This window comes from Dicentrarchus labrax, unplaced genomic scaffold (genome assembly GCF_905237075.1).
Source record: "Dicentrarchus labrax unplaced genomic scaffold, dlabrax2021, whole genome shotgun sequence".
NCBI lineage: Eukaryota > Metazoa > Chordata > Actinopteri > Moronidae > Dicentrarchus > Dicentrarchus labrax.
The window spans coordinates 1,922,636-1,949,794 of record NW_026136705.1 but is presented as its reverse complement, the minus strand read 5'-3'; the positions used below and the strand labels follow the sequence as shown (position 1 = coordinate 1,949,794).

At 38.4% G+C, this 27,159-nt stretch overlaps 3 protein-coding genes across 13 annotated transcripts in view; 2 read left to right on the top strand and 1 right to left on the bottom strand.

Moving 5' to 3' along the window:
* Window positions 1-5,121: 5,121 nt before the first annotated feature.
* On the top strand, window positions 5,122-6,817 carry LOC127364542 (uncharacterized). The gene is made up of 3 exons (XM_051402168.1): window positions 5,122-5,453; window positions 6,144-6,531; window positions 6,711-6,817. Exons 1-3 carry the CDS (start codon window positions 5,124-5,126, stop codon window positions 6,815-6,817), a joined length of 825 nt encoding a protein of 274 aa, XP_051258128.1. The 5' UTR covers window positions 5,122-5,123.
* Window positions 6,818-8,237: 1,420 nt separating this feature from the next.
* LOC127363541 (coxsackievirus and adenovirus receptor homolog) overlaps window positions 8,238-27,159 on the bottom strand; it is a 46,342-nt gene continuing 27,420 nt past the window's right edge. Inside the window, exons 1-5 of one of the 7 annotated variants that reach the window (XM_051400098.1) lie at window positions 14,952-15,087; window positions 12,721-12,823; window positions 11,897-11,952; window positions 11,177-11,536; window positions 8,238-10,493 (exon numbers count right to left, since the gene is read on the bottom strand). In XM_051400098.1, the coding sequence (XP_051256058.1) occupies window positions 10,183-10,493; window positions 11,177-11,536; window positions 11,897-11,945 (720 nt within the window). In that variant the 5' untranslated portion in view covers window positions 11,946-11,952; window positions 12,721-12,823; window positions 14,952-15,087 and the 3' untranslated portion in view covers window positions 8,238-10,182. Of the gene's footprint in view, window positions 10,494-11,176; window positions 11,537-11,896; window positions 11,953-12,720; window positions 12,824-14,951; window positions 15,088-27,159 lie in introns of those variants that run through there. The other 6 variants (XM_051400099.1, XM_051400096.1, XM_051400092.1 and 3 more) reach the window with 6 other exon arrangements.
* The window catches only part of LOC127363533 (uncharacterized), a 33,054-nt gene continuing 21,491 nt past the window's right edge, over window positions 15,597-27,159 (top strand). For 2 of the 5 annotated variants that reach the window (XM_051400081.1, XM_051400078.1), the window contains exons 1-4: window positions 15,889-16,294; window positions 17,147-17,401; window positions 17,981-18,226; window positions 18,525-18,638. In XM_051400081.1, the coding sequence (XP_051256041.1) occupies window positions 16,150-16,294; window positions 17,147-17,401; window positions 17,981-18,226; window positions 18,525-18,638 (760 nt within the window). In that variant the 5' untranslated portion in view covers window positions 15,889-16,149. Of the gene's footprint in view, window positions 16,295-17,146; window positions 17,402-17,980; window positions 18,227-18,524; window positions 18,639-20,185; window positions 20,362-22,828; window positions 23,005-27,159 lie in introns of all 5 variants that reach the window. The other 3 variants (XM_051400080.1, XM_051400079.1, XM_051400082.1) reach the window with 3 other exon arrangements.

Here is a 27,159-nt window from a genome sequence, read left to right as displayed (position 1 = left end):
TTTTATGCTGCTAAATTAGTAGTACATTTTTACTTTTAATACTTTGATGAAGTACATTTAAACAATAATACTTTTAAGTATGACTTTTACTTGATGGATTTCTAAATTTTTGTATTGGTACTTAAGGATCTGAATGCTTCATCCTCTGGAATGCTCAAAATATTCAGTTTATTCAATAAAGAATTTAAAATCAGTGGGCTCCACTGCACTGGGCAAGAGACGAGGTAAATACTTTATGACAGGACTGACCCATACAGACAACCATTCACACTCTCAGTCACATGTACAGGCAACCTGTGGTGTAATAGACATGTCTGATTATAATACTCATCTTTGTGAGCTGTATAAGGTTGGGTGGCCCGCTTTCTCTGTAAGGTGTGATAGACGCTGGGTTTTATTTATTTATAAGGCCCTTACTATTTTTGTGGGATTGGATTATATTGCAGTTTTTTTTTTGTTTTTTTTTACTGAGCTAGGAAAATCAGTTCTTTTCATTCTGCTTCTGCAACCTGGAATAACATGCAGTCTAAATGCTTTAAATGCATTAAAGTACATTCTCATTCAATGGTGGAAGAAGTACTTAGATCTTAGGTGAAAATAATACCACAGTCTAGAAATACTGTTGCAAGTAAGTCGTATTCAGGGAAGGAAGTATACAAAAGTCCAATATATACCAATAGCATAAGCTAGTTGTACTGTAACTACTTTAGATACTGCTGGGTAGTTTAATCTATGATAATGCATTATAATATTTGTCTAGCCTGGAGGGTTTTTTCACAACAAATCTATTAGAGAAACAACTGACTGATTACTCAGAGTATGGTGCTGGCATATGACAAAAAGGTTAACTTCCCACCTTTCTGATTAATAGAAGAAAAGTTTTATAAACTACAGATTAGATAATCATCTTGTTGGTTGCACTGTTTTGTTGTTTTTTCATTCAGAAAGTCAAAATGCTTTGAAAGAATCTACATATACTATAGATACATACATGTATATATACTTGAAGGCAACATCTTTATCTTCTTTTATGTTCACATTCCTGTAAGAGATAATGTTTATTTCTATAAAAACTTATAGTGATTCAGTCTTAAACCTATCCTTTAACTCCATATTTGTGTGTGTGATTTTCTCTTTTTTCACATGTTTTGCACTGAGGGAGTTCAGATATCAGGAGACCTAGGAGGGTTCAAAAATATATACATTTGCAAAACATACAAGCAAAGAATAATTTTCAATCCTAATGCTGCATTCGTTGATCTATTAAGAATTAACTTTCTCGCTAAATGTAAAAAGATGAGGATGGTGTTAGTCTATATTTTTTTGGATTGTCAACAAACATCATGAAAGACTTCCAGACTTTCGTAATCGGTGGCCCGAAGCCCATTAACTCAAACTGATGATGTACCTTCTTACAAACAAGTATATTGTTCCATTTTCAAAACAGGATCATAATTTATTAAAGCAGCTGTTCACTGTAGTTTTTAGCAAACTTCACTCAAACAGGAGTAAATCGTGCATTTGTTGGGGACACGTCACCCAGTGCAACAGTGTGGCACATTTTTTTTTAATAGATCTGGACAATAATGAGCTTTATGCCAGAGAGGAATATATCAGGATATATCAGGCTTTGGATAAAAAGTGAATGCTTGTTATATGATACTGTACATTCATTGTTGGTTTTTGATGTTTTCAAGGAATTTGTTCACAATAAAAAAACAGAACATCAGCAGATTAATTCTGTATTACTGCTGGTGTTGTCTTCCGTGTTACTGTTTATATACTTAAAAGAACCACAATCTGCTTGAAGTGTTTTGTGTTATTTTATTTTCTTGGCAGAGGTAATCCTGAAACATCAACAAGATCCACTCCACGTGCCTCACCAACCTGGGGAGGACGTGATCAACTTTGACCTAAAGTGTGTATCTGCCTCATGATTCAGCTCTGCTCCAAAATTTAATGTGCTCTCCCTTGACCCATGCTACACCATTTATGGTTTTAATGCTTGTCCTCATAGGAGAACCCTTTTTGGGTTCTAGGTAGAGGTTTTTATAAAGGTTTCATCTGGAATCCTTTCATGGGGTTAACTACAACCATCTGTGAAAGGTTGCACCAAGAACCCCTTTGAGACGTTCTAAGATAAGATGATGTACAGTACCTTAATTGATCCCCCTTAGGATAGATTCAAAATTGACACAGCAACACAGGGGAATGTGGTGCAAAAAGTGGAGGTACAACAAGATATCACAAAATAAAATAATACAAAATATGATAGAAAATATAAGACTATAAATGAAAGTATATACACTATGCAATATTCAAGTAAGAATGGTGTGCAAATATTTGAGCAGCTTGACTAAAACTAAACTGTACATGTAGAAATTGAATATAAATAGTTGTGCAAAAAGTTTGTGCGTTGTAGGTTGGAGTTTAAACCAGTCTTAGTCAGCGGGGGTTGGAAATACTGGGTGCTGTGGCGTTGTGGAGTCTGATGGCAGACGAGAGAGATACAAACGGGCCTCCAAACCGCTTTTGATGTTCGGGGCTGGGTCAGTCTGTGGCTGAAAGTATATTGTGGTCATCGATCAAACTGAGTAAAACTGAGTAGTTTGTTAAGTTTGCTGTAATTTTTGTGTTGGTTTATAGTAGAGGGATGTTTGAGATATTTCTGTTTGTCCCCTTGTCCTTTGGGAAGACAAATGAATCTACCACAGCCTGAACAAACATTCTGAGGAACAGCTTATTCCACAGAACTAGCCTCAATTACCCCCACCCTCTCACAGGAGTTGCAGACAGAAAGACTCTCATTCATTCAATGTCTGTGTACAGTTACACTTCCAGGGTTTTATCAATGAAGTGTTGTACCTGACTCAACCTGGCTAAAGGGTACTTGGCAATGGCTCTCTAAGCTCTCTTTTCTCATTATGACCCGTGCTCTGCATTTATCCCCAGAAGAACACATTATGATAATATCAGATATAAAGAGTTTAAAGAAAAGTTCATGGCCGACTCTAACACTGTGGCGGCCAACAAAGTCAGGGAGGCTTGTGGGCAGCACATGGCTGAATTCCCTACGATGAAAATCGCTATCTTTCATAGAGAACATAATCGGGATAAACTACAGTATTCTTACGGTTGCCAAACATCCTTCCCCTCCAATCTTACAATCCGTCTGCGTCTTCCAAATGTGCCTCTCCACAGGATTGTGGACGGAGGACGGAGGAGAGATGATTTATAGGGGTAACATCGAGTTAACCACCAAGATAACCTGCTCTGAGAAGTTTACAGATGGAGCATATTTTGCCATAACAGCATAAAACATATCCACGTTTTATAGTTAATCAGGAAGATAAGCCAGTTACCTTGCTTCGTAGCACAGGCCCAGAGGTCTGGATCAAAGTGTGGCTAAAACTGCCCATTGTAATTATCTACATCCCAAGAGTCTTACTGTTTGGGAATCTGGATGGCTTGGAACCAGATATGTTTGCTGTTTATTACTTGAAAAATTAAAGTAGCAGATTATTAATAATAATTATTAATTATCAATACAATCTTTTTTGTATTAGGCTGAATTTCTTCACATCTTTAATATATATATTAATATATTCTGCACATCATAGATACAGTATAGTATATATAACAGTTACTTATAATAATTATATGTTGCCATGGCAGCCACTTATTCACAATAATTCTTTCTTTTGACAAAAGAATTGGCTTTCAGTCTGCTGTGGTTATTTTTCTGTTTCAGTAAAATTTCAGAAAATCATCAATCATTTTCACAGCAGCTTCTGATATGGACCAATAGTGAGACCGCACCCAGAGACTTTAAGGGGTAAAATAAATCTAAAGTTGGCATTAGAAATCAATAAATTACTTTATTTCCAAATCAGACATTTTTGCAAATACATATACGTATATATAACTATATATATATACAGACATGTATATATACTTATTATACAAATGAATCTAAATGAATGTTGCAGTTGGCAGAATTTTAGACCAAACTGGGGTGGGCCTGTCTTTGCCAATATGTGAATGTGAAGCACAGTGTTGCAGATTTCTGTGGAAGTTTAAAGTGTATTTACGAGTAAACACATTACTGATGGTTAGAGCACACCCACTTTCACTTCATAAGATAAAAAGAAGACTTCCCCCTTAGGCTCAGTTCATATTTGAGGTTGACATCTTGTTTCAACTGTTGTGTGAACTGACGGACTGGAAAACTTAGCTGAATTTAACGAAACTGACTGGTGGTAAGCATTTTTGCCCCCATTTATGATTCATTTTATTTATCTTTGTATTTGTAATTTTAAAACATGTTAGTTTAAATCTCTCTACAGCCTATACACAAATAGTTGACAACAAATGACTGGTCTGTTATTTTGCTTATTGCATCTCGAAGCTCTATTAATAACTATTTTCTGAAATTAAACAGCTAAATGTCACAGATGGAAAAAAAAAAAAGTCCTGTTACTGCACATTTGCATTTCCAAAGTATAATGATAACACATGTGACGCCCCTCCCACTGCCTTGGAGGGAGGAAATTGGCTGATATGAATAAAACTCATGGAAGTAACAACAAATGTTATAAGTATATTAACAGTATATTTTATAGATAGATTTGTCCAAAAACCATTTAGCAAGAAATAGAATAATTGTTGGTATTTCCTATACTTTGTAATTTTTTCCCTGTGTAACATTATCTGGGTCAGCCTGCTAGATCTCACCATCAGATGATAAAGCTGGATGAGTGGAGAAAAGTCTACAATTTAAATCCAGTTAGTAGTTTATTTTGACATGATGTTCAACAGTCAACTGTAATATACTATTTTTGCAATGCATTATTTGGATTATGTGTAAACCTAGGTTAGTATTGATGTATGATTTGTGTGTGAAGGTGACTGATCACTAACTTAAAAAAATATACTACTTTTCTTGCCATCACCACTAAAGCATAACAGCCCAATATCATTAACTTTGTATCAGAAGATATCAGAAAATATATCCCTCCAGAAAGTATAAAAAGTGAGGTAATGTAACTGCAACATCACTAAAACTGTGAAGTTTGATGATTCTTTTTGTTCTCTCCTCGGACCCAGTGATACAGTGTTTGACGATGGGGTCACTGAAGATGTGGTGCCTCCTGCCCCTCGCTGCTCTCCTCCTTCTATCCATCGTTCCCACAGTAGCTGAAGTGGTGGGGTCGATGTCGGACTGTGCAGGGTTTCTTCTTGAGGAAACTCCACCACATATCCCGGGAATCTTGGAGGGAGGGAACATCCTGAACCAGAACAGATACAAACCCATTTGCCAGACTTTGAACAACACAAGAAGCTTTGTGACACTCTACGACACCGAGAGCAAGATCCCAGTGTTTTCTGCTTACAAGTACATTGGGAAGAGCAACATCCCGAGACCCAAAACCCCTTGGAAGATAGAACCACAGGTAGGCTTTTTAAACTAAACTATTACCAATTCACAATAATATTGTATTTTTAGGGTGACTTCTACACACTCATGCATAGCAGTAGAACATCCACAACCATAGCAGCAGCTTCAGAACTACAAGTTTTTAACTAGGCACATTTTGCAAAATAGTCATCAACTAATTGAAATATATTTTTTAAATCAAAAGTAAACTGTGATGATACTGTAATACTACATAGGGAAAAAAATATTCATTTACTATATGGTTGTGCTGCTATAGTCATACTGCCCACAACCAATCAACAACTGGCCACAGTGCCTGCTATAGCACTATTGTCTTGACTGACACCTACATGCTGATACTGCTACGCCTGCTACTAATCATAATAATAGTTGTTACTTTTTAAGTGATTGTGTTTATTGTTGTATTGTATTGACTTTTAAGTCTTTACTCACTGGCTTTGGCTAAAAGCTGATATTATCACAGTTGTATAACTGGTGTTATTCCAAGTTTGCTTTGTAAAATGGAAAAAAGCAGATAATAAGATTTAGGTTACTGCGTAAGATTACCCAATATCATGTTCAAAATGCATGCGATTGCTGAATTACTTTTAACTTATATAACTTTGTGGAACCAAGTTGTCATTGTTCAATGGTATTTCACTACTACTCTGCCTGCATCAGTAACCTGGCGCTCCAATTGTTACAGCTGGAGAACATAACTGATGACAAGAACATGAGGAGTGCAAACAGAAACACGACCTACTACTACCAAGCTGGAAACATCGATTACAATAACAGCAGAGGGTTCAACAGAGGGCATTTATTTCCAAACTCTTATGCGTCTACCAAAAATGATAAAAGATCTACCTTTACCCTGACTAACGCTGTTCCACAAGACATCCTATTCAACAATGGAAGCTGGGCAAACATGGAGCAATGCATCAAATGTGTTCTGGATGAATACTGCATCAACAATAATAATATTACTGAAGGCTTTTTGGTAACTGGAGCACAGCCCAGCACCAACAACTTCCTCAACAACACGATCAATATTCCTTCCATGCTCTGGTCAGCATTCTGCTGCTATAGTACACGTGAGATGAATTGGCTAGCAAGTGCGCACTGGGGACAAAACATCCGAGGTGGTGATGAATATCTGCAGACGAAGACCTTGGCAGAGCTCCATAATGAACTGGGAAACAGCTCAATGTTTCCAGGAACACAATGTCCTCTCAACACAACTGTCACTCAGTTGTACCCAACACTTAATAAGACTTGCAAATGCCCACCACCCGTTACTACTTCTGCCCCTCCAACAACCACATCTGGCCAACCTTCTACCACATCTGCCCTGCTTACTACAACATCTGCGCCTGTTAACGACACATCTGCCCCACCTAGTTCCACATCTGTCCCACATTCGACCATATCTACCCCTCTTAGTACCACATCTAGCCCTTTTACAACTACATCTGCTCCTCCCACAACTACAACTGACCATGATACCACAACAACCAGCATTCCCTCAAGCACTGCCACCAACATTACCACAACCAGTGCTACAACTACAACAACTACAAAGAAGAAAGACGAGGAAGGTCCAGGAGGAGGAGGTCCAGTTCCCACATTACCTATTCCAGGGAGTGGATTGTTTTCTGCTTTAGCAGAATTCTTTAGTGGAATTGGAAGTGTATTTTTAGGAGTGGTAGAGTCTGTTGTCTCTGCCCGTAAACCTGCTACAACACCTCATCCAAACAACGATCGTCATGTTGTCACTACTGTTGCTACAACTCTTATGTCTGTTATAACACCTGCAATTCCGCCTGAGCTTATTTCTACTATTCCAGCCAAAACAGTTTCTGTTGCTGCTACCAAATCCACAGGTCCTCCAGACAGTAGTAGTACGACCAAGCTTACAATAACTACAATGCCCCAAACGACAAACGCTGAGAGGGTTGATGTAACAGCCAAAGCTCCGACTCAAACAGCTATCACTTCTGAGGAACCCACTTCTACCAAATCTACCACATCTGGCCCACTTTCTACCACATCTTCTCTTCTTACTGCACACAGTTCTACTCTGGCCTCTACCAATCTTCTTAGTACCACATCTGGTTTACACCACATCTGCCACTTCACCTCTGGCCCTTTACATCTCCCTCTGGCGTGACTCTCACAACTGTACTCACCCCCAAACCCACTGAAAAGCATGACTAGTCATCCAGCAACTACTACCCAACAATCATCTGCCATTACACTGACCCCGGACAAGTTTAGTACAACTAGAGGGAGTATAATTACATGCAGACTATATAAGGACGGGATTTTCAGAATGTTTCGGACAAGTACTTCTGCCGTCAAAAAAAGAAAGGTCACTGAGGACTAAAGATGTTTAAACAATGTAATCGGTACAACACAATATAAAAAGTTTGAAAATAAACAATGACTGTCCTTTAAAAAGACATGTCCAAATGCAACCTACCTATCCTTATTTTAGTCAGGGAGAAGCCCTGAGTTCTTTGAATCAGTTTCTCTTAATTTACAATGAAGAATGCTTAAAGTAATGTTCCTATTTCATTTCTTTCTTATATTAACTTTCGGTGGTCTTGAGTATTTTAATTCTCCTCTAATGACCTTTAACACTTTTACTAGGCTTTGTTAACTTAACCTTTTTACCAACAGCACTGTGATTAACATTTGAACACTTAGCATGTGCAATTAAATTATGTATCATCAGTATTTACATCTTATTCTTAAATACCTTTAGCAAAAGAAACAACCAAGCATCACACTGGAATCATTTTTTAGAAATAATACATTTCTATTATTTACTTTCTAAAAGTTCAAAATAAACAAAATGAAATAATATTTACTCTCCTTTAAATTAAATCACACTTTTGTTCTTTTTTCTTATAACTTGAGAGTTACAGCAATGAAATAACATTTCCCACTAACTGCAACACACACAATATAACTAAAGGTTAGATTATATTCACACCAAACTCAGTGGGCCCACATTTACCAAGCAAACACACACAAGAAAATTTAAATCAACATTAACATTAAACATTATGACCACCTTGGCTTCCTTGGTGGTCATAATGTTATGCAGCCCCATACGTAACAAACTGCAATTATCTATTCTGACACCTCTCTATCAGAACCAACAGTCCACCAGTCACCGGTTCACCGCTTTTCCTTCCTTGGACCACATTTGATAGGTATCACAATTTGGCCCTTGTCAACGTTGTGGTGTAGTCCAGTTAATCAGCTGTTTTCTGTTCACCTTGATCCAATCCAACAACATCAATAAAACCATGCAATAATAACTCAATAAAACCAAATAATATAAAGCTAATGAAAACCTTCAACACACATTAAACCCAAGTATGTTTTCATTATTGTATAATCACCTGAAAGTAAGTATTATTGCGTTTTCATTCAGTTAAAATGAGCTGTTTTGACACCACAGGTTGACTGCCATGGAGTCAGTCATGTTGGACCGGCTAGTTTCAGCAGCCCAGAAGTTTTTTACGCATTTTGCAGCCACCATAGTTTCTCCTGCACACTTCCCAGCCCGTTCTCATTCCCAGGTTGTGAAAAAAGAGACGCCAGCTTCACCACTAGATGCCACTAAATCCTACACGCTGGTCTTTAAATTGTATTGTTAATTGTTCTTAGAGGATTATTACCATTGTTGGGCTGATTAACCACACCTGCTACCATTACCAGAAAGTCTTTGCCTACTACCAAATGTTATACCAATACCAGAGTAACAACAAGTATAACTTCAGATAGTGGAAATTAACATTACAATTTATTCTGCTTTGATAAACTGTATATCTAGTTTTTGATGTTTTATGACGTTCTAATGCATTTCTTTTGCCTTATACACAGTATTTTGAATTGCTTCTGTTGGTATGCAAATAAACTTGCATAGGCTTTTTTTTTATAATAATGAGAAAAACTGTACATAAACACTGTTTACAGACAGTGAAATTATTACATGACCAAGGTGCACCAGACTGAAAAACAGTCAACAGTCTATAAAGCTCCACTGGATGACACAAAATGACCTGACCCAGTCTCATTGTCAGCTTTTTTTACAAGAGAGAGCTTTAATAAACATCTCGTCGAACATCTTTGTTGAGCATTTCATAGAAGGGAAGATATTAATATTAATCATGAACTGTCAATCTTTCCTGCTCTAACAGTGTTTACATACAGTTCTTTGTTAATTTGTTTCTTTTGGTCTTTACATTTATCATATTTTAAACTGTTCAATCACATATAATGAACTGTTAGATCAATACTATCTTGTGCCTGCTTTTATTCATGTACATTTCATTAAAACAATATAAAGACTTTCATGTGTGAGTGCATCTGTAAAGCTCATTTAACTGAACTTGATACAAATGTGATCAGGTTTAAAGGTTATTTATGGTACAAGAAAGGGTTTTTATTTTGTTATACTTGTATGTTTTGGTTTGGGGAACTACAGACCAGCTTTTCTCATCACATAATAATTGTATTAAAAAATTTTATATTTAGATTTTTATGTCAAACATGTGTCATATAATATAAAGTTCAGAGTTTTTCATTTCACCACATATTAACCCTGTAAGACACACATCTGTGCTTAAAGAGTAACTGAACAATACATTGTGTAAATATTTAAAGATGCCCTCTAGATATGTTTAACAATACAATCATTTGTGTCTGATAGGATTTTTCCACAAAAACGTTCAATTGCCTTGTTTAAGATTCTTAAAATGAACAACTCCTGCTCCCTTATGGAAAAGTCCAGATTCTGTGACTATGGAAACATTTTTCAAGTCCACTTCAAGTCCATTCTCAGTGTTTGTGCTTTTCAATTTTTTTACTGCCTTATCAGTAGATTTAGTGAAACAAAGACTGAAGGTAAAGCAGACAGCCAGTAAAGCTACTGCTGCCAGTCCAGCATAGAGGCTGATCCTTCCCCGAGTCTCTGGTTGTGGACTCTCTGGTTGTGGACTCTCTGTTGGTCTCTGAGATTTGGGCTTATTAGCAGCTGCTGCTGTAAAGGACATAAAATGTGGATTATTGTCAGAAATTGAATCATTTTACTGAAACAGAAGACAAAAAAACAACAGCAGAACAGTTCATTATTCACTACTTCACTGGAGATACAACATGTATATTGAAGTTGTGTTTTACTTACTACAAACTTGGGGCAGACATTCAGCCAAATACAACCATCTGCCTCATTGAGTGATATCTAAACTACAATATTAATAATCTGCCATTTTAATTTTTCAAGTAATAAACAGCAAACTTTTTGTTCTAGGTATCCAGACTCTAGGAGGAAGACTCCTGGGTTGTAGATAATAACCATAATAACCAGGCAGAGGAGTGTGTTCAGTGGCAGACTGCTGTCCCAGTCCAGCTCCACCAACAGACCCAAAAACTCTTTCGTCCCCCTGGCCAGACTGTACAACAGCTTCTAGTCAAGGAAGTGAGGACAATAGACAATAGGACAATTTCTACCTCCATCTATACTGTTTACTTCCATTTGCACTCCATTTGCACTGTTTACTGTTTTGCACTGTTTACTGTGGCTACTGTGTTATAAGTTCATTTTATTTTCATTTTTAATTAATTAAAATGAATGTATGTTTCGTATGCTACTGGATACTTGAATATCCCTCAGGATAAATAAAGTATCTATCTATCTATCTATGTTTTATTGAACCAACTTACCAGTGACACTGAGCTGACATTTGCCAGTGCTGACATCATACTTTGTGAGCACTTTACACAGGTACAGGCCCGAGTCTTCAGTCCTGAGTCTGGACACAAGAAGTCTGATTCGTCCTTCTCTGAGGACGTCTTTGTCGCAGTGGACTCGTCCTGCAAACTGTTCATCCTGAGACTCTGAGACCTCGACACCTTCATGTAGATGAAACAGGACTGAAACCTTGTGATCAGTAAACAGTTTACAGTAGATATAAAGAGAATTGAGGGAACTGTCAGTGTTGGTTGTGAACGTCCATTCCAGTGTGATGTTATGGTTCTTCTCTGCCTGATAGGAGGTCTGTGTCACATTCACTACAAATGTTCCTGTTGAGGAGACAGAGAGGGAAAGTGAGGACCAGACAAAGTGACAACTTTAACATGTGAGCCTTTAAACTCCATCTAGAGATGTTTCTGTGGAGAGTTTGGTGTCCTGTGATGATGATCTCTGTTCTATCAGAGGCTGGTATTTCTCAGTGTACCTGACTAACAGCGTGCTCTTAGAAACAAAGCTAAGTATTAAAAGATACAACAGTATACAAAAGGTGCAAGATACCAAGAATATATACAGTCTAAGCAATAACTGAATCCAGAGCACCTTCCCAAGTGCAATACTCAAGAAAGTCTTTGTGGCTGTGTATTTTGACTTTTCTCTTCATGGATAATAAATTGAAGGTGTAAACTAACCACAGACACAGGAGGTCAGGTTGATGAGCAGCAGGATGCTGCAGATCATCTTCTGCCTGTGAGAGGAGACAGAGGGGGAAGTCTGTTACAATGTCAAAAACAACATCAGCCAACCAAACTACAAACTCTAATCTACAGCTTTGGATGCAGGAATCTACATCTACCACAAGATGGCTCCAGTGAGTTAGAAAAGCTGCTGTTGTCCACTGTTAATTCAGCTCAATGGCACTCTCTCACCATGTACAATTTTGTAATCTCAAATGAACAACAAGTGAACTTAAAATACAAGAACATCCTCTCTTGTAGGAGCATGGATTGTACAGGCTGTGTCTCTGTGGATTTCAGTGCGTCCAGTGACAAACTAACTCAAGTTGATCTGGTGAACAATCGTGGTAGAGAGGAAAAGAGCATTTATTTTATATTCACAGGGAGGGACATAGACATTATAGACATACATATATATTTTTTTATCTTTGGGTGAAGGAACATGATTTCAGGGAGGTGGGTGCACGTTTAAAGCAACGTAAATATAGTTTACTAAAAAACAAAAACTAAATTTTTTCTAACGGTCATACTAAACTGAAAAGAGTAAACCCAAACTGGGAACTAAGTGAAATTAAACTGAATTGAAAACAAAGGGGGAAAAAAACTAATAATAAATACAAAACTCTTGTTTATAGTTCACAAAACACAATTTCACTTTTTCTAGTGTGATTAAAATGTAAAGAATTTGATTTGTATGTATGTATGTATGTATGTATGTATGTATGTATGACACACACAATAATGTTGGAAAGGTGGCACAGTTTTAAGCATTTTCTCACCTTTAACATCCGTCTCTTTCATCGCATTAGGACTTTGAAGATATCTAAGTTGCAGCAGCTTCTCTTTTATCCAGGTCACATTTTGAAGATATGAGTCACTGACCTTGTGTGTACAGAAAAGACAAAATATTGATATAATTAATTCATCAACCAATCAAATCGAACAATAAAAATAATATTTATTTGCAGCTTTAATCTGGATCACAAACAACATTTAACAGATAAAGTCACCACCTCTTGGTCAAGCAATAAGCCTGCAGCACTAATGGAGGTCACTAGCCTAATGTAAAGTTTATTGTAAAGTTTAATGTAAAGTTTATTGTAAAGTTTAGACAACTTGCCAAATTACTGTTCAGTTTATTGAAACATTATCATTAAGTAAATCAAATCTAAGTAGCCTATTGTTCCTAAAAGTCTGGCTGAATAAACAGAAAACTACACATATCTCAGAGAACAACATGAACAGTGAACAACATTTATTAAAGTTACTACAAGCTTTGTGCCATTTATAAATGACATTTTCTTTAAATCCTTGAGACAACTGGAAAAGAGAAGTGCCTCTCTGAACTACTTGCATTGTATCTTGATTAAACCCCCTTTAAATTAAATGTAGCAGCTGGAAGTGAGTCTGATACAGTAAAATACAATCTGACATCTGAAAGTACAAACAGGGACACAGGACGGAAACTAAACTTAAACACAAACCACAGATTTAATTAGAAATGCCAAAAAAGTACTGAGAGAGCTCCACTTCTCAAATATTAAAAATAGCCTGATGTCTCCATTGACACGTCAGACTATCTTAAACAAGTTACAACAGATACAGTGGATATATAAAGTCCACACTTCTCTGTTATAATGCCAGGTTATTGTGCTGTAAAAAAATGAGACAAAGATCAATCATGTTAGAACTTTTTCTACCTTTAATTTGACCTATTACATGAGTGTTGAAAAATAAACTTTTAGGGGGAAAAATAAAAAACTTACAATAACCCGGTTGCATAAGTGTGCACACCCTTAAACTAATACTATGTTGAAGCTCCTTTTGATTTTATTACAGCACACAGTCTTTTTGGGTAGGAGCCTATTTGCATGGCCACAATTTGACTCTTTGAATATTTGCCCACTCTCTTGCATAAGCGCTTCAAATGTCCTGCACACGGAAGTTCAGTTGGATTCAGGTCTGGGCTTTAGCTGGGCCATTGCAAAAAAACATGCTTTTGTTGATTTGGATGCATGATTTCTTCTTCACCTTCATCTTTCTAACCAAAGCCTGAAAATGGACTGTTTTGTTATCTCTCTGTCTCACTCTCTGTCTGACTCACTCTCTATCTGTATTTACTTTAGTTATGCCCTTTATTTAACTTTTCTGCCACACAATCTATTTAATAAAATGTAAAACCTTTGATTAGCCTGTGTCAAGAAGATACACTGAGCCTGGCTGCCCTTCCTCATCACTGTGCTAGTACAGTGCTATAGGCTCAGAGACTGCTTTGAGACAACAGACTGGGAAGCACTCTGCAGCCCCCAATGGCAATGATATTGACAGTGGTGTTTGACTGGTGAAAGCGACGATCACAGCGCCATAAGGACCAGTGCTGCTTTGTTATTTAATGTGTATTTCTTCTTTTCTTATCTGCTGTGTTACATCTAGAGCTGCTGTAACAAGTGAATTTCCCCAGTGTGGGATCAATAAAGTCTATTGTATCTTCCTGACTATATATTAGTAGTATTAAAATGTTTACTGGAAAAGCACATGGATTATTCCCTCATCAATGATCATCCTCAGGTTGTTATTTCAGCCAATGAGGTAGGTTAGTGTTAGTATATAGGTCTAAAGAAATCAGTAAACTGAACATATCTCAGAGAATATTCACAGACAATATAACAACATCATATCAATATTAGAATCTACAGCTTATATATCAGATTATTGCTGATATCTTTACTTGTTTAGGCTAAAATGTGTTAGATGAAGATATTCAATAGTTTACATGTCAAGCTCCAACAACAGGCTATTATGGTTCATTATCGCTGTGGTAACAAAGCTTGCTCAGTCAACAGATGCTACAAACAACAGTGGCATAGAGATATAGACAACATCCAGCTTTAATACTTCATGGTCTGCTGCAAGCAGCAAGGCTTCATGAGTAAAACATTTAACACAGTTTCCTTTGTCTATCATTCAGGGTACAAAATAATCTGGAAAATATAATAATAGTAGAGTTTACCTTCAACAGGTGTGTAGGCGAAAAACAGCAAGAAGATGGTGAGAGAGAGAGAAACACTGAGCTCCTCCAGGTCCATTTAAAGCCCTAACTGCACACACACTGTGTTCATATCCAGAGAGACATTAAAGTGATGGTAGGAACAGCTGTTCAGAGTTTATGAACAAACCACCACGCCCCCATTTACACATGACTTATGTGGAAGTATCGTCATGTGGGTGAACCAACTGGTTTTGCTGAGGCAGCACCTTCGGTATAATAAAGGTTATTTGTGTTGTTCTGAATGATGCAAACACACGGGGGTCCACCAGCAGACCCTGAGTGGCCCCTTGCTGGAGAATTTTACCGTCTTATATGGACACTGATCTGTCGGAGGGCTGTCCTCACCTGCAGACTGCACTCCAGGGCTGGACTTTGGACATTGGATCGGTTACAGCTGCAGGAAGGAAACCAAAAGTAATGCATGGTTATTACCATGTGGTCTGTGGTCTGCACTTCCTGGTTGTTTATCATCCTATGCTATTGGTGAAAACTGTTTTTCCTCTCTTCTTGCCAAATGACACTTTCAGCTGAAAAGTTCCATGACATATTATTTTTCAAGTCATTCCCCTCTCATTATTTACCAGGTTGGTGTTATCACTATTACACGTGTTTGCATGTGAGGTGCTGACACAGTGCTCATTACTTGTGTGCACTGTAGTGTGACAATAGGTGACCAATCGGTCTTTCTTAATGCCTGAAATGTTCTCTTTAATGTCAGTAAGTGCTGTCAGATGATATATTCTTACCACTATAAAAAGGGTGATGCAGTCCTGTACAAAACATATATGAGCCCCCTCTGAGTGGCACAATTTAAGTAACAGCATAGTTTTCTAGTTAGAAGCAGATAATACAATTTCTAAACCCCTTCTATTTTTATGAGACAAACTAACTTTATTGATATTGAGGTATCTTTACATCCAGAATCGATCGAGGAAAGTCTTAAAATGACCTTCCTCCAAAAGCTGCAAAGCCACAATCAACGCCAGCACAAATGGGAAAGGTCCATTTACCATTAACCTGCATGCTGTTGATGTGGGCCCTGTGCACCACTTTCATTTGCAGGAGACGATTAAAAAATTCCTATACACCTTCTTGTGTTTACACATTATAGGTCATCAGATTGAAGAAAGTAAAACATTTCTCATTTGTGGTTTTAAAAATGCAACACTTACACACATCCTGCACAAACAAGGTGACAGACAGTCAGCTCAGGGGCGTGATGCACCCCTCACTGTCACTGTCAGTGTCAGTATCAGTCGATCAACGACCAGGCATGGAGCTCATGACACTGTGCACTATTGTCGGTGAGTACTAAAGCGTTCTAGTATTTTACTGTTTATTTATCAAACATTTACTGTAGAATAGAATTTACAATAGTTATTTTGCTGCTATGAATCAATAAATAGTTCTACTAAATAATGTCTGTACATGTTACTATTTTTTCTTTGTCTCGTTGAAGTTATTGTCTGTGACGTCCGGAGGTTTTTATTTTGTTGTGAATTGAGTTGAAGCAAATACTAATTAATTACAGTCGTGTTACCGTGAGAGTAGGAAGACAACAAAACCGTAAACAGTCCAACACAAAACCCTCCGCTCCCCTTCACGACCAGATATTCTCTGCATGTTGTTCGCCTCAGCACGAACGAGATACAGCATTTCTTTTAAAACTGTCCATGTTACTTGACGCTGACTTCAGATTCAGATTCGTGGGTGATTTGTGAAGTTTTGGTTACATGTTATCTCACATTGTGCAACTGCAAAGGTTGTGAAGAGGCAGATGGTGTCAATGTGTGGGCTTACATTGCATTGGTTACTCTAGGCGGCAAGCACCCATTTGGCATTATTAATAGAAAATAAACAGAATCAATTCACAGCTTCTCATACACCCAAATGATGGATCCAACCATTGTCAAAAAATTGTCAAATCATTCTTTTGCCCAGAAGTTCCAGAGAACTGGAAACCTCTGAGCTGCTTTCATTATTCGAATCATATCCGTAGTGAAAAAAGGAAGCAACAAAATGCAATGAAGGTGACACTGCATATTGGTTTGAGTGGTTGTTCATCTCTGCAAGTATTCACAGGACTTTGTTTTCCGCATTGTGAACACATTTACAATGAAAATCTCAATTTGTCATCCTCTCTCTTCTTCTTGCAGCCTCTTTAAGAGTCTTTCCCAGCAGAACCCAGTTCTTTCAATATGAGTCGATTAGACTGAGCTGTGGGGATGCCTCTGAATGGCGGGTTAAGAGAAACACATCCACAAACATGAACGCAGAGTGTTCCACAACGTGGGGCAAAAGAAACGAGTCACTGTGCCTTCTTGCTGACTCTTACCCAGTTGACACTGGAGTGTACTGGTGTGAGTCTGGAGCTGGAGAGTGCAGCAGTGCCGTCAACATCACTGTAACCGGTGGGTTTCACCAAACTACCAACTGCAGCCATTAACTGTCTCACTAGAAGGTGTTTTAGGAAAAAACAAGACTCTATGAGGGGAAATTCCATGGCAATCGACCACATGTTTTACTTAAAACCACAAATATCAAGCTCACAGTGGCACGAGAGGAAAAGTCGAGGCATCTACTGGGCACTATGAATGTCTGTACCAAATTTCATGGCAATCCTGCATTTTTGGATATATGTGGTCCACAGTGAAAGGACACTACAGACTGCCATTGCATTCGGACATTGATGGTAGATAAATCCTACTTTGTAGACAAAGGCTTGGGTACTGTATGTAACTATTGGTGAAACCTTAGTCAGACTTACCCATAAGCTAGCTGGAGCCGTTAAGCAGGTAGAAACCAGCATGGCTCTGTCCAAAAGTAAAATAGTTTTATGGGGGTTATTTGCTGGACTATTTCTTGGTTTAGGCCAGCTGCTAGCAGTCTTGGCTTGTTGGCAACCAGCAAAGACTCCAGGAAGGTATTAGGCTTTAAGGCTTTTTGAGCTCTAAAATATTTTCTGGTCTTTCTGCCGTTGTGTCACACAGGTGGCTCTGTCATCCTGGAGAGTCCCGTCCTTCCTGTGCCTGAGGGAGAAAATGTGACTCTGCGCTGCACCAACAAGATGACAGTCTCCTCCAATATCACAGCTGAATTTTATAAAAATGGCCTCCTCATTGGGAACAGCTCTTCGGGAAATTTGAGCATCCTCAGTGTTTTAAAGTCCGATGAAGGTCTCTACAAGTGTAGCATCTCTGGAGCTCAATCACCAGACAGCTGGCTGGCTGTCAGAGGTGAGATGATCTTCAGCCACGCTGTTATAGTCTTGTCTGCAGGGTGTTATTTAGTTTCATGTGTTAATGGCATCTTTCCTGGATAGACACATATTTTCAAAAAGGTCAAAGAATGAAAGAGATGATTTTCTGAACATTAGGAGTTAGATAAATGTAATCTCTGTGTGTTTGGAGAGATCTGTCCAGGATGCTTTTAGCCTAGCTTAGCACAAAGCCTGCAGCATACAGACAGAGCTGTTGTTTTGTTTGCATTGAGGTCAAACTGTGGCTTTTTTTTTTCTCATCTGTTGTGTTAAAGCTGGGCGTCCTGAATCTTTTCATTCCCCCCTTGCACACATTCTGCTTCCTGTGGTGGGCGTCTGCCTCTTGCTAGTCGTGGTGATTCTGCTGCTTCTCTGGAGGAGTCGCAAAGGTCAGCCTGTTTTCATATATGTAAAAGGATTTTTGCTGAAGTTTCAGGATTACTTCTGCAAACTAGAAGAGTCACACAAAACACCTATTTCAAGCAGATTGTGGTTCTTTTTAAACAGTAGCACGCAAGACAACATCAGGAATGATACATTTTAATGGTAATCTGGTGATGTTGCATTTTTATTTTCTTATTGACAGCAAATCCCCTTGAAAACACTAAACCACTATATTTACCCCACCACTGTGTATCCAACGCCTGAGCTGCCACTTTTCATTCCTTTTGCTAATGATTAACTCCACTACAGTAGAGATACAGATGCCTCCGAAGAATGAGAGCCGCCCAGCAACAGTGTACTCACCCTCCCACACATTATCACACACACACACACACACACACTGCACACACACACACACAGCACACACATCACACACACACACACAGCACCAACACACACACTTTATCTTTGTTGTAACTCCGGCCCTTTCCTTGGGGTGTTTTTTAGTTTTTTTATCGGCTGAAGATGCTGTCCCAGTAAAACCAGTATGTAGTCGGGTTTCACCCACATGGCATTACTTCCCATATGAGTGGAGTCATGGGTAAATGGGGTTGTGATGGTTTTGTTAATAAGCTCTGTACAACCGTTCCTGCCATCACTGTAATGTCTCTCTGGATATGAACACAGTGTGTGTGCAGTTAGGGCTCTAATGGACCTGGAGGAGCTCAGTGTTTCTCTCTCTCTCTCTCTCTCCTGTAACTTTCTGTTTGGCTTTTGCTGTCTGCATTTGGTCGACACACCTGTTAAAGATAAACTCTACTAAATGCAGCCTGTTAGCCTGAATTTGATTTTTTATTCCCAGATTCATTTGTATGCTGAACGATAGACAACACAAATGAAGCCTCATGAAGCCTTGCTGCTTTTCAGCGACCATGAAGTATTAAAGCTGGATGTTGTTTATATCTCTATGGCACTGTTGTTTGTAGCATCTCCTGTGGCAGCACCACTGCTGACTGAACAAGCTTTGTTACCATAGTAACCTGTTGTTGGAGCTTGACATGTAAACTATTGAATATCTTCATCTAACACATTTTAGCCTAAACAAGTAAAGATATCACCAATAATCTGATATATAAGCTATAGATTCTAATATTAATATGATGTTGTTATATTGTCTGTGAATATTCTCTGAGATATGTTTAGTTTACTGATTTCTTTAGACCTATATACTAACACTAACCTACCTCATTGGCTGAAATAACAACCTGAGGATGATCATTGATGAGGGAATAATCCATGTGCTTTTCCAGTAAACATTTTAATGAATGTAGTCAGGAAGTGATGAGGAAGGGAAGCCAGGCTCAGTGTATCTTCTTAACACAGGCTAACCAAAGGTTTTACATGTTATTAAGTAGATTGTGTGGCAGAAAAGTTAAATAAAGGGCATAACTAAAGTAAATACAGACAGAGAGTGAGACAGACAGAGAGACAGACAGAGAGTCAGACCTCCCTCGCTTTCCAACAGATCTTAAATGTATCCTCCATTTTTCAGGTCAGTCTCAGGTGGTCGGTTCCCCTCAGCCAATCATTGCTGCTCCAGGTGATGATGTTATCCTGCCGTGTCACGTGGTGCCTCAGGTCAATGTGGCGGGACTGACGGTGGAGTGGTCGAGGCCAGACATTCAGCCTGACCCCAAAGACAGGCTGAGCCGGGTGGAGTATGTGCACCTGTACAGGGACACCCGCGAGGACACAGACATGAAGCTCTCTACATACGTCAGGAGGACGGAGCTGTTCACAGACGGCTTGAGACAATATATAGGTTATAGATTCTAATCGGTTCAGGTTCAATGGGATACTGTTGCTGATTAATATGTTGTTGTTATATTGTCTGTGAATATTCTCTGAGACACATAAATCCTCTCTTCTGCAGATCCAGTGTCTCCACCTGTGGCTGGAGGGGTTGCTGGTTTGAAACGTTGAACTAGTTAGGAAGATCCAGACAGCGGAGGGGAGTTCTCTCATTTCTGTTAGCAACGTCCAGCATTGTGCCCTTGAGCAAGGCACTATATACAGATTATAGGTGCCTTTATGAGCTGAAAGGACAATTCAAATAAAATGATTAATTAGTCAACTGTCTCCCAAAATAGACATTTCTTTTACTTTCCAGCACTGAATTAAAGTCTCTGACGTACTTCTTGTTTTTGACTTTTCTCTTTCAAATACTTTCAAACTTACTTCCCATATGAGTGGAGTCATGGGTAAATGGGGTTGTGATGGTTTTGTTAATAAGCTCTGTACAACCGTTCCTGCCATCACTGTAATGTCTCTCTGGATATGAACACAGTGTGTGTGCAGTTAGGGCTCTAATGGACCTGGAGGAGCTCAGTGTTTCTCTCTCTCTCTCTCTCTCTCTCCTGTAACTTTCTGTTTGGCTTTTGCTGTCTGCATTTGGTCGACACACCTGTTTAAGATAAACTCTACTAAATGCAGCCTGTTAGCCTGAATTTGATTTTTTATTCCCAGATTCATTTGTATGCTGAACGATAGACAACACAAATGAAGCCTCATGAAGCCTTGCTGCTTTTCAGCGACCATGAAGTATTAAAGCTGGATGTTGTTTATATCTCTATGGCACTGTTGTTTGTAGCATCTCCTGTGGCAGCACCACTGCTGACTGAACAAGCTTTGTTACCATAGTAACCTGTTGTTGGAGCTTGACATGTAAACTATTGAATATCTTCATCTAACACATTTTAGCCTAAACAAGTAAAGATATCACCAATAATCTGATATATAAGCTATAGATTCTAATATTAATTCAATTCAATTCAATTCAATTTTATTTGTATAGCGCCAATTCATAACAGAAGTTATCTCAGGACACTTTTCAAATAGAGCAGGTCTAGACCGAACTCTTTAACATTAATTACAGAGACCCAACAGTACCACCATGAGCAAGCACTTGGCGACAAGGGCAAGGAAAAACTGCCTGTTAAAAGGCAGAAACCTAGGACAGATCCTCCGGCTCTAGGTGGGTGGTCGTCTGTCTCGACCAGTTGGGGTGAGAGAGAGAGAGAGAGAGAGAGAGAGAGAGAGAGAGAGAGAGAGAGAGAGCGACAGACAGACAGACAGGTGCACAGCAACAACAGTATTGGCAATGGCAGTCAAGCAGGACCATGGCAGGAGGCTCCACCAGGATCCATGAGAACCTGCGAGACGAGAAAGCACAAGAACTCCGGGGAAGAAGTGGAGTTAGTAACATGCATTAAAGGGACATGAACGAGTGCAGAAAGAGAGAGGAAGAGAGTAGCTCAGTGCACCATGGGAAATCCCCCGATAGTCTAGGCCTATAGCAGCATAACTAAGGGATGGTTCAGGACTCACCTGATCCAGCCCTAACTATAAGCTTTATCAAAGAGGAATGTCTTAAGCCTACTCTTGAAAGTGGTGAGGGTGTCTGCCTCCCGAACCACAACTGGAAGCTGGTTCCACAGGAGAGGAGCTTGGTAACTGAAGGCTCTGGCTCCTGTTCTACTTTTAGAGACTATAGGAACCACAAGTAGCCCAGCATTCAGAGAACGTAGTGTTCTAGTGGGGTAATAGGGTACTATGAGCTCTTTAAGATATGAAGGGGCCTGACCATGAAGAGCTTTATAGGTGAGGAGGAGTATTTTAAATTCAATTCTACATTTTATAGGGAGCCAATGCAGAGTAGCTAGTACAGGAGAGATGTGATCTCTTTTTCTAGTTCCTGTCAGTACTCGTGCTGCAGCGTTCTGAATTAATTAATATTAATATGATGTTGTTATATTGTCTGTGAATATTCTCTGAGATATGTTTAGTTTACTGATTTCTTTAGACCTATATACTAACACTAACCTACCTCATTGGCTGAAATAACAACCTGAGGATGATCATTGATGAGGGAATAATCCATGTGCTTTTCCAGTAAACATTTTAATGAATGTAGTCAGGAAGTGATGAGGAAGGGAAGCCAGGCTCAGTGTTTCTTCTTAACACAGGCTAACCAAAGGTTTTACATGTTATTAAGTAGATTGTGTGGCAGAAAAGTTAAATAAAGGGCATAACTAAAGTAAATACAGACAGAGAGTGGAGACAGACAGAGAGACAGACAGAGAGTCAGACCTCCCTCGCTTTCCAACAGATCTTAAATGTATCCTCCATTTTTCAGGTCAGTCTCAGGTGGTCGGTTCCCCTCAGCCAATCATTGCTGCTCCAGGTGATGATGTTATCCTGCCGTGTCACGTGGTGCCTCAGGTCAATGTGGCGGGACTGACGGTGGAGTGGTCGAGGCCAGACATTCAGCCTGACCCCAAAGACAGGCTGAGCCGGGTGGAGTATGTGCACCTGTACAGGGACACCCGCGAGGACACAGACATGAAGCTCTCTACATACATCAGGAGGACGGAGCTGTTCACAGACGGCTTGAGACAATATATAGGTTATAGATTCTAATCGGTTCAGGTTCAATGGGATACTGTTGCTGATTAATATGTTGTTGTTATATTGTCTGTGAATATTCTCTGAGACACATAAATCCTCTCTTCTGCAGATCCAGTGTCTCCACCTGTGGCTGGAGGGGTTGCTGGTTTGAAACGTTGAACTAGTTAGGAAGATCCAGACAGCGGAGGGGAGTTCTCTCATTTCTGTTAGCAATGTCTAGCATTGTGCCCTTGAGCAAGGCACTATATACAGATTATAGGTGCCTTTATGAGCTGAAAGGACAATTCAAATAAAATGATTAATTAGTCAACTGTCTCCCAAAATAGACATTTCTTTTACTTTCCAGCACTGAATTAAAGTCTCTGACGTACTTCTTGTTTTTGACTTTTCTCTTTCAAATATACCACGACTCCACCGACCATCAGGACCACTGCCAAGATGCAGACAAACACCAATAGGACCGGTCTGCTCCGCCTGGACCAACCACCTGATAGGAACAATCAAAACAGAGATGATGAGAGCTACTGAAATAAACACACAACATGAATGTCACTGACATTGAGATTAAAGTTATAATCCTTAAGATTTCAGTCCTGTTGACAAATACATTATGTTTCCTCTAGTGTTGTAACTAAACTTCCATACGTCTGTTTGTGGCACAGCAGCCTTCAGTGTTTAAAGGCTATTATTTGTAACATGTAACCAACAGATGCTGTGGGTGGTACCGTAACTTTTGAGTTTAGTGATGCATCCTTAACTGTTACTCCTTCACAATAAAAGTCCCCTTGTGTTTTTCTAGTTGAACACTTGTAATGAGAAGCAGCTGCTGATATTGTTCAAAAGTTGGAATGAATAATTATTCTCACCTTTAACATCCGTCGGATCAGAAGTTTGGAATATTGTGAGTTGCAGAACAGACAATTGATTCATAATGACTTATAATACAGACAATAATAGTTTGCATCAGGAACACAAGTTGCTGACAAACACTGATCTTTAATAAAATAAATAAAAATTGATTTTCTCAACCTTAACAGATTAACTCACCAACAACAAGATGAACAATTGAAAACTGTATCCGACTCTTTAACTTGGGGATGAAACATCTGTATCTCCCTTTGTCTTCAAGAGTCACGTTCATGATCTTGAACGATATGTTTCCTTGTTTTAAGTTGATCTCAAATTAGATTTTTCTACCCCCCTTCCCCCCCCCAAAAGGGGGTGATTTAAAAAGGGGAAAAAAAAAACAAAAAAAAAAAAAATATAAATATTTTTTAATAAAAAAAAAAAAAAAAAAAAAAAAAGAACATTTCATTATGTTTATCCTTATTTATTGTCCAAAAGCTCACAAAAAAAGGTTTTTGTGGCCATAAAATCCCCCCCCCCTTTTTTTTTTTTTTTAATTTTCCTAAAAGAAAAAATTTTTTTAATTTAAAAAAGTTTTTTTTTGTTTCAACGTTTAAAAAGAACTCCACAGGCGTAAAGTAAAACACATCTTTAAAATAGACATCATAGCTCCAGTGAGATAGCAGTATGGTAGTAGTTAGGAGAATGTTTCCATTTTAGACAATCCTTTATACGTCCTTTACAGCAGCAGCTGCTGATAAGCCCAAACCTCAGAGACAAACAATGAGTCCACAACCAGAGAGTCCACAACCAGAGAGTCCACAACCAGAGAGTCCACAACCAAAGAGACTCAACCAGAGACGACCAGAGACTCGGGGAAGCCTCTGGGACTGACAGCAGCAGCAGCACCTTTACTGGCTGTCTGTGCTACACTTATTTCATAATACAGTAAACGTCTATTTAACTGCATAACAGTTTATCAAGCGGACTATGTGGAGGAGGACTCTGTGTTTACATCAATGACACATTGGTGCTCAAACACAGTCAGAGTGGACGGACGCTTTCTCAAATGTTGAATTTTTGTATGTGAGTGCATGTGTATAAATAACTATATATTCTTTTATATACTTTATAAGTTACCCTTTTGTAATATGCATTTGATTACCTGTTATGTTCTGTGTGAGTGACATCAAGGGACAAACTTTCATTTCATTGTATGACCTTTTGTTGCATAATGATTGTTCTGTTAAGACACAGTTGTTGTGTCTCCTTGTGGTCACCTCGGGGAACTGCAGCATGTTAGTAGTGAGAAGAGACCAGTAAGCAGGGAGACAGTGAGCCTAATGGAGAGCTGATTATTTGTTAAATGTTCTTCCCATAAAGATACTACTTTTCAGTGTCCAGAAGCTATAATTTAAATCATCTCTAGTCCCCGTTCATTGTGTATGGTAGTGTACCAGTTATTGATAGGAGACATGTCAACCCTTAACAGGTTGAATTCAGATCGAATGGGACAGCAGTATATACGCCTATTTAACATGTTAGATTCTCTGTAAAAATACTTGTCTTGTTGAGAAGATATGTGTGATATCAACTGAAAACTGCTGGAAATGGGGTTGACTGTTGTGCAAGCAGCCTACATAGTGGAAAAGGACTGTCTAATGTTGTTCAAGTGCACTCTAGTGGCGAAATTCAGTAGAATAAATGCAGCAGCAGAACAGAGCAGGTAGTGAACTGGAAGTGGTGTGAGTTGTGTGTGTCGTAAGTAAAACTATTTTTTTCGGCCTCAACTGGACCTTTATCGATTGAATGCTAATGCTGGTCTAGCTGCTCCTTACTGGTCAAAATGTTAAGATTTGGACAGCGTTGGCATTCTGGTATGTAAAAGGACTGCAGATGGAAAGGAGCTAATAGTTAAATCTGACATATCAACTTCAGTCAGTATAACTTCTCTGTTGTGTGTCTGTTATGTCTTAAAATTAAATACCAACACATAATATTAAAATAATAAAGAATTTATAATAACAAAACAATGTAAATGTAATTCTTATTTACAACAAAAGAAAAAGAAGATGTATTTATCATTATTGATCATTGAAATTATAGGGATAAATTAGGTATCAGTGAAACATTGTCATCACAACTATATCTGTGCCTCATGTAGTATTCAAAGAAGGAAAAGTATACAAAAGTCCAATATATACGAATAGCATAGGCTAGTTGTACTGTAACTCCTTTAGATACTGGGTAGTTTAATCTGTGATAATGCATTATATTATTTGTCTAGCTTTAAGAAAAACAATTGCACGTGGCCTAGAGGGGTTTTTCACAACAAATCTATTAGAGAAACAACCGACTGATTACTGAGAGTAGAGTGCTGGCATATGACAAAAAGGTTATTATGTTTTTATTAATAGAAGAAGAGCTGGTGTAGTTGTATAAACTATGGATTTGAGAATCATCTTGTTGGTTGCACTGTTTTGTTGTTTTTTCATTCAGAAAGTCAAAATGCTTTGAAAGAATCTACATATACTATAGATGCATACATATATATACTTTAAGGCAATATCTTTATCTTCCTTTTATGTTCACATTCCTATAAGAGGTCATGTTTATTTCTATAAAAACTAATAGTGATTCAGTCTTAAACCTATCCTTTAACTCCATATTTGTGTGTGTGATTTTCTCTTTTTTCACTTGTTTTGCACTGAGGGAGTTCAGATATCAGGAGACCTAGGAGGGTTCAAAAATATATATATTTGCAAAACATACAAGCAGAGAATAATTTTCAATCCTAATGTTGCTTCTTTAATCTGTTAGTTTTGTAGGGATTATGTAGGTAGTGACACTCCCAGTTGGCATGTTTTGTTTGAATTGTGATCAGTGTACAGATTCATGCATCATTTTCATAAACAATTCATTCGCTGCAGCTCAGGAATTTAAAAGGATTTAGAAACTGCCAACAGTTTCTATCAGGACTATTTCTGTAGTCCCCCTTGGGGACAATAAAGTTTACTCTACTCTAGTAACCACTCATTTATGGGAGTAAGCAGTAACAGAAACAGTCACATTGAATGCAGTGACATTAAGCAAGCTCTGCCCAAACGAAAGTAATTGCAAACACACAATTAATATTAAGTGGGTCTAATTACCATGGACACAAAAATTCAGCATAAAAAAGGAGCAACAAGTGTCTTTAATGGCAATGAATAT